Source organism: Neopelma chrysocephalum, unplaced genomic scaffold, assembly GCF_003984885.1.
Source record: "Neopelma chrysocephalum unplaced genomic scaffold, ASM398488v2 Primary Assembly neopelma1_42b, whole genome shotgun sequence".
Classification (NCBI taxonomy): Eukaryota; Metazoa; Chordata; class Aves; order Passeriformes; family Pipridae; genus Neopelma; species Neopelma chrysocephalum.
In genome coordinates this window covers 8017791-8032321 of record NW_020897701.1, presented here as the reverse complement: position 1 = coordinate 8032321, position 14531 = coordinate 8017791, and the positions used below count along the sequence as shown (strand labels likewise).

The following is a 14531-nucleotide window of genomic DNA, read 5'->3' as shown; positions in this document are numbered from 1 at the left end:
ACTTCTTTCATAGGGATCCGTGCTGCCCCAGGTTTTTACTTTACAGCACGATCTGTAGTATAGCAAGGCAATTCACACTTTAAATTGCAGTATTTGTCTATCTTTTTTCTCAAACGCATCAAGTCAACTGAGCAAAGCTGGAAGCTGCATTAGCACAACAAAAAATTATCTCCATTATCCAGATTATTAATCCATGAAGGTGATTCCACCTACAGAACCTGCTCAAAACTTCTACGATGGTAGCTCTACCAACTTTTTTGAGGCAGTCCACATAATTTTGTCACACAAACTTTTCTAGATGTTTATTTTCATTCCCTGTCACCCACATCAAGAGATTCCCTTACCACAGGTCTGATTTTACTTTTACACATGCAAGATTCAGGTATTTCCTAGTCAGGTTTAAGGGGCAACATGCATCTTCAGAAGGAAACAAAAAAAAAGCAGGAGAAAGCAGCAAAGAAAAAAAATAAGCCGCAGAGTATCAGAGCTGAAAGACGATTGCCATCGCCCTCAATTTCAACTGTTGTGCCACTTTGGAAAAATCAAATGAACCAAGGATTAGTAAAAGACAACCACTTCCTTCCACTAGTTAGAAAATTTTTAATGGTTATATCAGAAGCATTGTAATAACTATGAAAGATTTATATATAAAAGCTTCTTTTCCGTTTTTCTTACCGTTGCCCAAAGCGAAGTACAGTGGTAAGACTCTCTGTCCCTACTTTCCAGGTACACCAAACTCCAGAGCTACACATGCTCAGGAGATTCTGAAACTAGTCAAGAGTGATCTATGCAAATGTTTTGCCAGCGACACTACTAGCTACATATGGTAGCATCAATTAAAAAATAAGTATCATTTTCTAATGCAACATATCTTGCTACTATTTCAAAATAATTATTTGCATTGTGGAGCCTCATAATCACACAAAGCATTCTTCCTGTAGAACACCTTATTAGCAAACATAACCTTTTATTTTTACAGGGAGATTTCTGTATTTCATTTTTGGTCAAAAGGTCTGTGAGTTGATAAAGTGTTTTAACTGCCATTTTAAGGAAGTTCAGTAAAAGATGATCACAGAATGGCTGAGGTTGAAAGGGGACCTCTGGAGGTCAGTTGATCGAACACCTGTGCTCAAGCAGGGCAACCTACAGCCAGCTGCGCAGGGCCACATCGAGATGGTTTTTGAATGACTCCGAGGATGGAGACTCCCCAACCTCTCTGGGCAACCTGTGCTAGTTTGAAAACCAAAAAATTCACTCACTGCAAGAGCTGTAAGTTTGTGCCTGTTATCTCTTGCCCTGTCAGAGCCTGGCTGCCCCTTCTCTATATCCTTCAACCAGCTTTTATACACATGGACGAGGCCCCTCTGAGCCTTGTCTCCTGCAGGCTGAAAGGTCCCAGCTCTCTCAGCTTCTCCTCATATTAAACATGTTCCAGTCCCAAGGCTGTCTTTGTGGACCTGCACTGAACTTGTTCCAGTATGCCCATGTCTTTCCCACACTGGGGAAAGCAGAACTGGATGTGGCACTCCAGGTATGGCCTCACCCATGCTGAGCAGAAGGGGAGATTTCACCTCCATCAACCTGCTCACAACCATCTTCCTAATGCAGCCCAGAAGGCTGTTCACAAATTCACTAAGATGACCTATAAAAGGCCTTTCTCCATAAATCAAAGGGTGGGGGAAAAGAGTCTAACACACATTCAGAAGCCATAGCAACTGGATTATAACCAAAATGATATCTGCAGAGTAACTGATGGGCAGTACTTCTAAGATTAGCCTAGGTCTAATACTGTCTGTGACAACAGGATACAAGATGTGAGGTTAACACAGTACAGAAAATGCAATAAAGACTTTAACAACAGTAATATCCTTCATCTTCTCTGTGGTAAACAAACAGTATTTACACATGAGGTAAGTGTCACTTGAGATTCAGAGCTCCAGGGAAGGAACAGTACATTGTTTAAAAGGATAAAAGCATGCTACTCCCTAAGGTGCAAGTTCTTTGGATGTATAAATTAACTTTTATGTACTTTTATATTTCACATAAACCGTCAGATATGGAGCAATATGGAGCTGAGAGTCCAGAAAAGGGCCATTTAGATGATCTAAGGAATTGAGGCATCCCTCCTCTGATGAAAAGCTGAGAGAGTTGGTGCTGGACCAGATGACTTCCAGAGATCCCTCCCAGCCTCAACTATTCTGTGCTTCTGTGAAGTTGTCAGAGCTCATGCCTTTTCATTGAGAGTGATTAAGAAAATTACTTCGACACACTATTCATAAAAATTAAGGATACACTATTTCTCCAGTGAAGTGGAAAGCAAAAAATTAAACTATAATGGAAAAAAAACCCAACTCACCTGATAAGGTAGTCAACAGCCCAGAAGCTAAAACTGATCTCTCAACTGAAATAAATTCAGGTTCTTCCCCTTTTGTAGTACAAGTATGGGGTTTTTTGAGTTCACTCTTTTCCTCTGTCTGCCAAAAGCAACCTTATCTCAGGATGCTCAAAAGACAGCATCTTAAAAGGGATTTTCCCCTCCTTGTTACTGATAAAGCAAGGACAAACAGCTTAGAAGTTGTTACAGTTAACAGAAACTATAAGCACTTTTTCTCCGGAAATTTCCCTTAAAGATGCAGAAAGCTCATTATCTGATAATCTAAACCTAACTTAGGGTTATATACACAGAGTACACGAGTAACTAAAAATTTCACCAACTGCCTTTGCCAGTTCTATGCTTGTTGAGAGTCAAGCTCCCTAGTAGCTACTGCACAGCTTCCTGCCCTGCTGCACAGACACCTCCAAGATACTCACCTGACCCAAGAGAACTCATTAGGCAAAGTACTCTCAAAGCAGCTCTTTGCTTTGGATTTCTAAACTAGACAGGATTCCCTAAGTAACACTTCACTGCACTGAAAACACATGCCCTTGCCTACTGTGCTCTTCATCTCTTCTTCCCAAACTCCCCATCTGTAGGCCTAATATACCTCATTATGCCATTAGGCTCCCCTCTAGTAGTCACAGACGCCACCACTTCTGTGACATGGAATAGAAAGTTTCTCAAGCAAGAAAATAATGTTCCCACACAGATCTGGTATGTACATCTTTAGTACTACCTGTGTGATTTTAATATTAAGACTTACTCTATTATACCAGAAAAATAAGTTAAAACATATAAATTTATATATCTAAAATTTATAGAAATAAGTTTTATTTAAGGTGACCCGAATGTGTTCATTACTGAATAAAACTCCTTTGTAAAGGGACACAGGAAAAACGTACACGTAATAAAGCCTTCTACTTGTTTTTCCAATGATAAAAAGCAACCATACGCACATACACAGAAAACATTTTAGACTACACAGCAACAGAATGGCAAACTATTTCTTAGCAAACTACCCACTCACAAGCAGACAAGTCCCTTCTCACTTGGTACATGAGAGCATCACAAAGTAGAAAGGCACTTAGCTCAGTCTTACAATGAGAGCTAATGCTGTACTGTCCTAGGCTGCATAAGATCAGATATAACAAAGCAGTTTAAACCAAAGAGAAATCATGCATTGAAAAGGAAGGCCAAAATAAGAAATCCTAGGATGACAACTTGATTCACAGTTTACTCAAGTTAATGAAAATACTCCAACTCCTGCAGATTTCAGCGGGTTATGAAACAGGTCCTGCAGAGGGAAATGTTCCAAGTCACAAACAGCAATGCCATATTTTGATACCTAATTGCCACCACTGCCTCTGAAGAAATCCCTGGTGTAAAATAGAGAACAAATACAATAATCTTGCCTTCTCATTTTAAAAATGGCATGAAAGAACAACAAAAGAAAGTTATTGAAGAGAACTAGATTGTTCCCAGCTGTTGTCATAAAATACTACAGCTGTTCATGTCATTGCAGCTAATGACCAGTTGCACTTTTTCAAAGATTGTAACACAGTATGACCATTGTAATCTATATCAAACTGAAACTTGGCAAGCATCATGGAAAAGAGACTAAAAAACTATTTAAATTCTGTTTGATTTTTTTAAAAATTTCTGTTCCTGGGTTGGTTTTCTGTGTTTTGAGAGGACAGGGAAGGATTTTTTATGAATGGTTCTGTGTTCAAATTGTCAATTATGTTCAACTGCTTAAAAAATCATGGCAAATAAAAGGTATTAAATTATCAAAATTGTCTTTTTCAGTAATAAAAACAGAATTCAGCCAATAAATCCTAAATTTTTTGTTGACAAGAGGTGTGCTGACTAAAAGTATCTCAAGTTCAAAGAGGATGATGAAACATCCCTTCTCTGGAGCCAATAACAGGGTTTGGCTTCCCCATCTAGAAGCTTTTAATTGTTTTGTTAACTGTATTATGTATGAACCAAATCAGATTTTTCATGAAGACTCAAATGCAAAGAAAAGGTTAAAATAGAAATCCCCATATACAGAGATGCAGAAAGAATTTTCAGATACAACTCTCTCTACTGGAGCATTACTTCTCGACAGATGGAGAAAAAGCTAGAGGAAAGCACGTATTCCCACATAGAATCTCCACAGAACCTGAAACATACTATTTCAAGTAATTTCATGTCATTTCTCAAGAAAATGGAAGAGTATAGGTTCCTCTCTAGCCATGTGTCTTCCCTTCCAAAATCACCCATACAGGGCTATAGACCAGAAAGAAATCACAAGCTCCTGAACTGCTTTATTTTTTTTCCCCTAGTTGCCAAGAATTGCTGATTCATGAAAAAAACCTAGCATTCAGTTTATCAGCTTCTCCACTTTAGGACACAAAAACACTTCCAGAGGAATTCCAAATACTTCAGAAAGACTACCACCCAAAAATACACCGCATACATCCATTACCACAGGCACCAACCTGGGACTCGATAACAAGAAACAAACACAGCCACAACAAAAGAACAATAGAAATGAAGCTTCCTTAATCAAAGAAAGACAGAAATAATTGTTAAATGTGTGGTTATAACCAAACACAGCAATGGATAACACGTTAGAAGCTAATCCTCTTTCCCTCACTTAGGACCATGTAACTAGACTGCAAAGGATTTCCTTCCAAATGATGGTTACTGCAAAACATGAACAACTCTGAAACTTTGCTTTATTCAGCCATACAGTTTCTGACTTGTCACTATCAGCAAATAAAAAAAAACAAAACGTAAAGTCATACAACCTACCTTCAAAGACACTCACAGAAGTCTAAATTAAAAATAAAAATCTAATCACACACTAAATTAGGCCAAAAACCTGTAGTTTGGATTCTATTAATTAAGCCTATCAAACAATGCCCAGAGTGAGTGTTAAATGACTGTCTGCAGCATCACATCTGCACAACCCATTATTAACGCATGTTATTTTCACCATTCCAATCAGAAGTTCAAAGTGCACTTCCTTTCTTTTGGCAACATTGTGCAGGCTTGATACTTCTGTACAATTAGCCAGTATTAGAGCCAACACTATAGCAGAATTTGCTCCACAGCAAGTTAGCTATATTTTTTTGCTTCACTCCATCAGTTCTACAATGTGCAACAGTCAAGAGAACTCAAAACAAGTATTTTGGCCAAGAGGAATCTGATGCAAAAAAATTCTGAATGCCCCTAAAAGATGGGATGGAGAAAAATAACAAGGTGTAGAATACTGGCATAGTTGTATCAATACTCATCTCCATCGGTACATGTTTAATCCCATTACAGCAGTTTTTGATTTTGAAAGCTTAATTTTAGTAAGCCACCATATATGCCTATCTGAAAGATGAAAAAATAGCTATTACTACTGGAAGATTTAATACAACCATTTTTAGCATTTTTTTTCTTCTGTTTTCCACAAAGATTTCGTACTGTCTCCATGCAGACCAGGTTCTGTATCTTTTATGCCTAAAGTTTATGGTGGGGGGTTTAAAATTCACTCATCTGTGGTGAACTTCAGGGGTTTAAGTATTACCAACTTGACCAAATCTTACCTTTCATTGCTAACTAATTTCTGTGTCTGATTACAAAGACACCAAAGCATAAGTGCTTATACCACCTCCCTTTCACGTTAACCAAAAAACACAGGTGTCTATGCTAGCTCTAAGAGCTTTTTGCAAACTATGTGAGTTAAAACTAACAGTCTCACTATGAGTTTTCAACATTACCACTAAGAAACCTACAGGCAGCAGCTGAACTGCAAAATAGAGACATCCTTCTGTTACAAGCTGGGTAGAGCTTGAGCAGCACGCTGACAGTGGAGCTATTCACTGAAAACTACAGAGTCAGCAGCTGGCTGCAGAGTTACAATAGAAGTCTGAGAAAAGGCAAAATATACTTCCCCTATTCTCATGGGCTTCTCCAGGCACCTACAGATGCACTAAAGGAAAGACAAGGTGTTCAGTGAACCTCTTACATTAGGTACACCCATCCACATTATCCAAATCTACCAGGAAGCACTTAAGTAGCTTGACACATCTAGTAAAAAGCATGAGAGCAATAAGGAGACAAGAGTTTGCAGAAATACAGGACAAGAATAGACAGGAAAAGAAAGGGTATACTGAAATAAGAGAGGGAGAAAGCATTAAAAAAAACAACTCGCTGAAAAGCTGTAAAAGAAGTTCAGTATAGCACAAAGTAGAAAGAAGTTTCAGTTGTACATAATTCTCAAACTAAATCTTTTCATAAAATCATTAAGTACATCCTAAAAGGAAAGGATGCCATCTACACCTTAAGCACATGCACAAGCACAGACACACAGGAACTAACTTCCAACTAAAGCCACCACTTTTGTTATCCACTTTGCTCCTCCTCCTCTCCAGCTCCAAACATAAACAGTATTAGCTGGAAATTAGTTAGAGATGATGCTGGCATCATCTAAGACAGTCATCTTCTCCTCATACAATAGTGTTGCCATATCAGTGTTACCGTGCCTAATTTCTCTTATAAAGATATCAGTCAGTTTAAAATGCACAAAGATGAGTGTCAAGGAGGTACTACTCTGGAGGTGTTATTTCAACAGTGGCAACGCTCTGGGGAAGGAGTAAGTAGGGTAAGAATAACTGGTTCAGACTTTTACCTTTAAAAGGAAAATTTACTCAGTAATTATAGGAAAACAACAAGTATGTACCTGGAATACTACCTCCAGCAGTTATACATCTGAATCTACAACCTGAGTGGCAGACCACTCAACTTACGTGAACTAGGCTGCACATACACTACAACATTTTTCAAAACTGGGATGATATTTTCTACAACCACTGAGTATCCATAAAATGATCTTTTATGGGGGAAAGTCAAGGTATATGACTGATTATCAGAACAGGAAATTATTTTAGTATTCAGCTGAAGAACCATTGTGAAATCATAGCTTGCATTTGACTCATGAAACCACATACAAAAGAATATAAGAAGACACCTTTTTATGAAGATGATTTGAAGTGGCTTTTACTTCAGAAACTTGTGGCTTCTTTTATGGCATACTTACAGTAAGCGTTAAGCGGTATCTCTCTATCTTAAAATACTCTTAAGGAAGTATTTTTCTTAACATTCCTTGAAGCTATAAAGAACAAACTATCCCCCCCTATGTGCTGCTTCAACATCACTGAGAAGCCTCAGACAAATTAATATTCATATTTAAAAGGAGCACCAAATTTAAATTATAGTCCTGATTTTGTACATTTAAGTACAAGCCACTCAGCAAAACAGAAAAATCAGAGGAAAAAAGGAAAGAAGATCCAAGCTACAGGTACTTATTTATTCATTGACATTACCCAAAATTACTTTTGATAGAAAATCCCTTTAGAAATACCAGGCAGAAAGAATGTGCTGAGTTCTAGAAGTCATGGAACTACAAAAAGATAATTTAAAATATCAAGTTACATAATCAACAGTAAATATATTTTGTAATTGATCTTCCTGCCACAACCTGCAGAGAAACACAAGCAAAACCATGCAACTATCATCTCTAAGAGGAATATATGTGATGAAAGTAAATACCATTCAATTTGGGAATGGATAGCAGAGAAAAAACAACTGTTCTATACAACATCCCTCCTATGGAAAATTATCTCAACTGGCTTATATTTTCCAATGAAGTAAAATGCTGATATTATCCGGTATGTACTCCTCTTTCAAGATTCTCATCACCACTAGTGGTATCAAAAGCACCAGCTCCCTTGCTAGGCTCAGTCAAAAAGAGCAGGCAACAGAAGATAGCTTTAGCCAAAGTGGAATTCAGAAGTATACAAAAGGTTTTTAACATATAAACAGGGCAATTTTGTTCATCTCGTATCAGTCCTGAGACTCAGCATATTCAGCACGCCACTCTCATCAGACAGAGTACGAGAAAAGCCTACCAACTATGCAGTGCAGCAATAGCTACATAAGAAAGGCACCCTTCAGTGTGAGCACATTTTCCCCCTATACCTATATAGCAGAAGACCTGTTTCACTAAAGGGCTTATTTACAAAATGATCTTGATGACTAAGAGGCGCGGTTGAGTTCATAAATCAAAATAAATCACCAGCTTTATTACACAGAGTTGTCAAGCACTTTGGCTTTGTTTCAGTTTCTCAGCACCATAATCCTTCACAAGTGTTATACACCTGTCACACACACATACAGGTTTACACAGTGTAAAACCTACCAACACTGCAATATCCAAGAGGTATCCAGTTGACAGAATCCACTAGTCTTTCAAATATTAACTGAAGTTTTGACCACAAGATAAGAACAAGGCAGTTACATATAGAAAAAAATATCAAGTAACACACCAACCTTGTTTTCTTTCCTAAACAACCATAAAGTCTATGCAAGTATATTCAGTTGTTTGCTGCTCTCACACAGCTTGCTTCATGAAGGTACCAGGGAATCTGCAACTACAGTTACCAATGCTGAGGTGGATGTACACCCATTCCTTCAAATGAAGGTAAAAGTGGATGGAGGAGAGCAGATAATCCCCAGCTGTACCAGTGTCACCTTTCTGGTGTAACTGAAGGTGGATTCTCTAGTTAATAACACTCCTTAAAACCAGATGCAGGCTTTTTCAAAGCAAGCAAGTACATTCCTAAGTACTAAAAGGATAAATTAATTAAAAGAAAAATGAAGTCAGTTTCCTATGCCAATAGTTACAGCTACAAAGCAACTCCCTTTTTCTTCATGAGGACCAGGTAGATACTGAAACTTCAGCACCCTCGAAAGCCAGGCACATCACCATTTACTCAAATTTACACCAAAATACATACCAAATTCACCAGCACTACCGACATTCAAGTCATCACACAATTACTCAAAAACCACTAAAGAGCGGCCCAGCACTTGCAGGACACATCTATGCTGGAAAAATTGAACTTGATTCACAGAGTTTGTCTCTCTGCAATTCTCTGCAATTGCAGACTTCTGCAATTCACCAATGCTGGATTCCAGCCTGGAGCACAAACCTTTGGCGAGTACACACAAGTCTCCCTGGACTAATGGGAATTAGCAATGAAGTGTAGAGTTTCCATTATTGACAGCAATTTTACCTTTCACAAATCTGAAATTAACACTGATGGCAAACATATAATATGAATGCCAGCTCACGATCAATATTACAAACAACTGTCAGCCTGCACATTAGAAGAACATTAACAATGACAGTTTGAAATTCAGAGACAGCAGAGACTGGTGTCTAGTTTTATTGTATGCTATCAATTGTTGGTATAACTGTGTACACCTTGGCACGCAAAGCACAAGAGGAAAGGACACTGCCAACACCAAGGTTCACAAGCCATGGCTGCAGCCCATCTAAACAGCTGAGATGGAATGACTTCATTAAAACTCCGCTTTCCTTCTAAGAAAAAAAACACACAACAAAACAAACAAACAAACAAAAAACCCAGCAAAAAACAGAAACAGCCGACCTGCCCCCAAAAAGAAAAACAATCACTGTCCTTGCTAACAGCAAGATTTCCAAGAAATACTGACTTCACTTCTTTGTATGACTACTCCAGTTGACTTTCTAAGTTTTTTACATAGGATTCTCTGCTTTAGAGCAGTATTTCTAGGAGGCAGTAAAGCAACACTAACTACTGTGAGGAGGTCAAGTAACATGATACATGGCTTTTTCTTCCACGTCGCTGGGGCTCAAATCTTGCCAATGTCAGTAGTGACCAAAAGCTGTTGACATCAGGCAGCTGTTATGTGACCCATGAGGAATGAGCTAGTATCCTCAGTCCAGTTTTTCCTGGACAGGTATTCCTACCTTCACAAGAACAACCAAGCCCATACTCTGACTGGCAAGCCTCAGGAGTTAGAAGCAGCATGGATAAGGAGTAGCTCAGTCCTGAAGGAGAACAAGAACTTAAAGACAGCTCTGTTGAGGTGAAAGCTGCATCATACCTCTAACAAAAAGGCAAGGAACTTCTTAAGTACATCAAGTCAGCATATCCTGCAACAGTATGTTGTCCTGAGCCTCGATCCAACAAACTTCTGAAAATACCTGAACATACAAGTTATGGTATTTGCAGTCAACAGACCAAAGGGTTGCTCCTCTACAGAATCACAAAAGTCCAAGAGTTAAGGTGAATTGTCTAATTTGCATCACAACATACGTACCATTTTAAGGAGAGCACAAGGGTAAATCAAAAAAGTACCTCTCAAGCCATAACCATAAGTGCATCCTCTGGATTCACTCAATTCTGGATTAGTTCAACAAAACAGATGATTTTGTCAATTTTAACAACAATTAATTTGCTTCTGAAAACTTAACAATATACACAAACTTGAATTTCTTCTTGACACTGCTCATTACACAACAGTGTCAGGTCCGCCTAACAGAGGTTGGGAAGAAACCAGGACGTTGTAAACATGAGGGGCTCCTAAGCCTTTTTCCCCTCCTCCCAAAGCACGTTTTATTTTTGAGTCAAATCAGTTTAAGCACAGTTCAGATGATTCAATAAGCAAAGCAAAACAAGTGTGAGAGGAAGTCCTTGCCTATGGAAATTCCCTGCTTTTCAGTATATTTGAGCATTTTAAGCATGAGAAACAAACAAACAAACAAAACAAACAAACAAAAAAAAAAACACAGTAACCCCTCGAAGAAGCAGCTCTCAGCCACGAGCAATCTGCACAAAGCTGCTGCAACCGTAACCCCCCCCAAGCCCGTCCCACTGTTACGTAACAGTGCCAAGCCAGGATTTTCACCAGCCAGCCCAGAATTACTCTTAGAAGGAGACATCTCCTGCCATGCACGAACATTAGAAAGCGTTTTTTAAAAATATCAACGTAATAAAAACAAGCAAAAAACCCCACACACATGCAAACAGAAGAAAAAATTTAATCTAGAGTATACATTAAAAGCACTTCCTTTTCAAGCAAGGTTTTATGTGATATTCTAACATAAATGAAAAGTTGTTTTATCAGGTTATATCTTAGCAATATCAGAATATCTGACATTATAAAAACAAGACTCTCCAACTACTTCCACAGGTGTTTACAAGGTGCCTTTTTTTAATTATACTTGATTCCTTTAACTTTGCAAGTCTATTTCAGTTGTTCGTCTTAAGAAGGTACTGTCCTATAGGATAGATGCAGCAAAGTGATCTTTTCCTAGCTCTGTTACCACCAATTTTCTCAGTAGATTTCCCTACTGTCTATATGAAGGCAGTGTGAAGTGTCTATGATGCAGCAAAGAATAATCCTATTAAGAATCAGTTTACTGTGTACTAGTGTCTTCAGATGCTATTTTAAGACCTTAAAGGGATTTCACTATTTAATAGAGGGCTGAACCAGTTAAACAAATCTTCACATCTCCACTGAAACACTCATATTATGAAAGAACAGTTACCAGGGGAGATAGACACCCAAGCAGCATGTACGTTCTGTTCTTTTTGTTCAAGACTTTAACTCAGTTTAACAAAATCGGCTTCTGTTTTAGGTACATTATGAAAATATCTAACTATGCATTCTGCTAAGTTTTAGAAATACTCTTTTTAGATGTTTGAGATGTTTACATGTGTGAAAAATGCAAAGAGCAACTGCTGGCAAAATAATTAAGATGCTCTGAAACCACTGAGGGTTTTATAAATATTGAGATAATTCCTACTCCGAATGAACACCAACATAAGCCAAAGGAAGTTCTGCCATAGCAAAGATCAGGCCATTTGGTCATGTGTTAGGACCACAGCAGATTAAGGAAATTAAAAAAAAAAAATTAGGCATCCCATAATCATGAAGAAGTCCTCCCAACAGGATGGTCATTTGTTGTTTCTACAGAAGAATCAGCTAAACATAGCAGTCTCAGGCTTCTAAAGCCTGCTCTTGGTGTGATATAAAACTAACTACTTAAACAGTAAATATTCCAGATATCAAAAGGCAAAGGTGAATTTCCAAGTGATTCTAAAAAAATTCTTGTACTTATGTTTCTTACACCATTTGAAGATCCACAATTTCCTTTGGAGGAGAATAAAATGAAGTAAAAGGGCAAAAGGCTTAAGGAGGTAAGAGTAAATATAAACACAAACATAAACAACACATCTTTCCAAATAACATTTACATTGAGTGCTTAATTTTGGTATACACTCATGTAAATACAGAAGTGTATATATTTCAAGGCCATTTCCATTTCTTGCCTCCCGGGATGTGTACAGATGCATACTGCACCTAGGATTTGTGCTGTGCACCCTAACACTCGGTACTGGTATACGGGTATACGGGTTATAACCTAACAGGATGAAATATACCATAGCCAGGTGCATCCAGCTATGTGACCAGTGTAGAAAGGAGGAAAAAAACAACCAAACAAAAAGAACCCAATCCACAAACACACAAAAAACCCCAGACCACTAAATACACATGCACTCCATACATACTAAGAAATGCACAAGTGCAATTTAAATTAGGCACTACCCCAGGAAGACAGACCTTCGTGTGTACTGCAGGGCACAGTGTGTTGTTAACCCAAACTCTAATTTGTTTATACGGCCGAGGCTGGCAGCACACGCACATCTTCGAAACAGAGCAAAAATCATGGAGCCGATGCGCGTTTGTGCCGAGCACCCCCACGCACATCTGCAAGCACACGCGGGAGCACGGCCACGCTACGCCCGCGGGATAACTTCACATCCACGCAGGCCGGGCCGTCAGCAGGAGACGGCGATGGAGGAGGAGGAGGAAGCAGCCTTCGCCGCCTCTCACAGCGCCCACGGCCCGCGCCCACGGCCCGCCCCTCCCGCCCGGCATCCCCGTCGCGGGTGCCGCGGGGGCGGCCCTGCGGGGAGCGGGGGGACGGGGCAGCCGGGCGGCGCGGCCGGTCCCCCCGCAGCGGCGCTCCGTGGGGGAGCGGAGCCCCGGCTGCTGGCGCGGGGAGGTTTCCAGGCATCCTCGCTACATGCGGGGAGCAGCACGGCAGTGACAAGCGGCGGCGCAGCCTGGGGGGGGGGCTCCGCGGAGCGCAGCCCGGAGAAGGAGGAGGTGGAGGAAGGGGGGATGCCCGGAGGAGCCGGCGGGCTGGGGGAGGGAGCCGAGCCCTGCCCCCCTCTCCCCCAGGCACCGGGGCGGGGGAGGAAGCTGGGGCTCCCCCTCTCTCTCACGCCAGCCCTGTGCAGCGCCTTCAAGGCGGAGAGGGGGAGGCGGCGGGGGGGAGGAAGGGGGGGAAATGCTGCAATGTAGCGCCGGGCGGGCAGGCGAGGGAAGCCGCAAACCCTCCACTGGGGCCCGGCGCAAGCCCCCGGGCCGAGCCCACCGCTTGCTGCGGCCGCGCCGGCCGCAGCCCCGCGGTACCTGCCCGGGGCGGGAACGGCGAGCACGGACGCGACCCCAGCGGGACGACCCGGCCGAAAGGGCGGCCGGGGCGCAGCACCCACCTTTCACCACCCTGTCCGTCGTCGATAACTTGGGATCAACGGCCTTATGCTCCGACATGTCCGGCGGCCGGGGAGGCGGCGAGGCTCTCCCCCCTCGGGCAGGGCAGGCGCGGGCTGAGGCGGCGGCCGCCGCTGCGGTCACGGCTCCGGCTCCTCCGCTGCGGCCGAAGTTGCCGCGTCCCGCCGCCGCTCGCTGGCTCGGCTGGGCTCTGCCGCGCGGTGCCTTCCTCCTTCGTCTTCCTCCACCCCCGTCCTCCTCTTCCTCCTCCAGTTAATTATTGCTCGCTTTCAATCACGCCTCCGGGCTGTGTAGGACGGCTCGCTCTTCCCCCCCCCGCCAAAGACCCCGGCGACAACACCCGCGGCGGGGCGGCTGTCAGGCAGCGCCGGCAGGAAAAGCCGCGAGTGGACGCGGGCAGCAGGAACAGCCAGGTTGCACACGCAGCGGCCAGCCCTGCGCTTCCTTCCTCCGCGGCGCGCCGCTCCGGCTCCTCCTGCCGCCACCACCGCCGCCGCCGCACCGGACAGGGATGCGGACCCGTGTCTTGCCCGGCGCCCCCCGCAGGGTCTGTCCCCCGGCTCGCTCCGACACCGGCCGCGGCCCCGCGCCGCTGCCAACGCTCCGCCGCGCAGCCCCCGCGCGCCGCCCGGCCCCGCCCGCCAGGCTCCCGCTCCCGCGCGCCCCCATTGGCCGCCGCGGCGCTGTCACTCACTGTCAGCCG

The 14531-nt window shown here is 42.3% G+C and overlaps 1 protein-coding gene across 3 annotated transcripts in view; it reads right to left on the bottom strand.

Annotated features, from left to right (window-relative positions):
- The window catches only part of PPP3CA (protein phosphatase 3 catalytic subunit alpha), a 184629-nt gene extending 170202 nt beyond the window's left edge, over positions 1-14427 (bottom strand). For all 3 annotated transcript variants that reach the window (XM_027677139.1, XM_027677140.1, XM_027677141.1), the window contains exon 1: positions 13810-14427. In XM_027677139.1, the coding sequence (XP_027532940.1) occupies positions 13810-13867 (58 nt within the window). In that variant the 5' untranslated portion in view covers positions 13868-14427. The remainder of the gene's footprint in view (positions 1-13809) is intronic.
- Between the last annotated feature and the right edge of the window lie 104 nt (positions 14428-14531).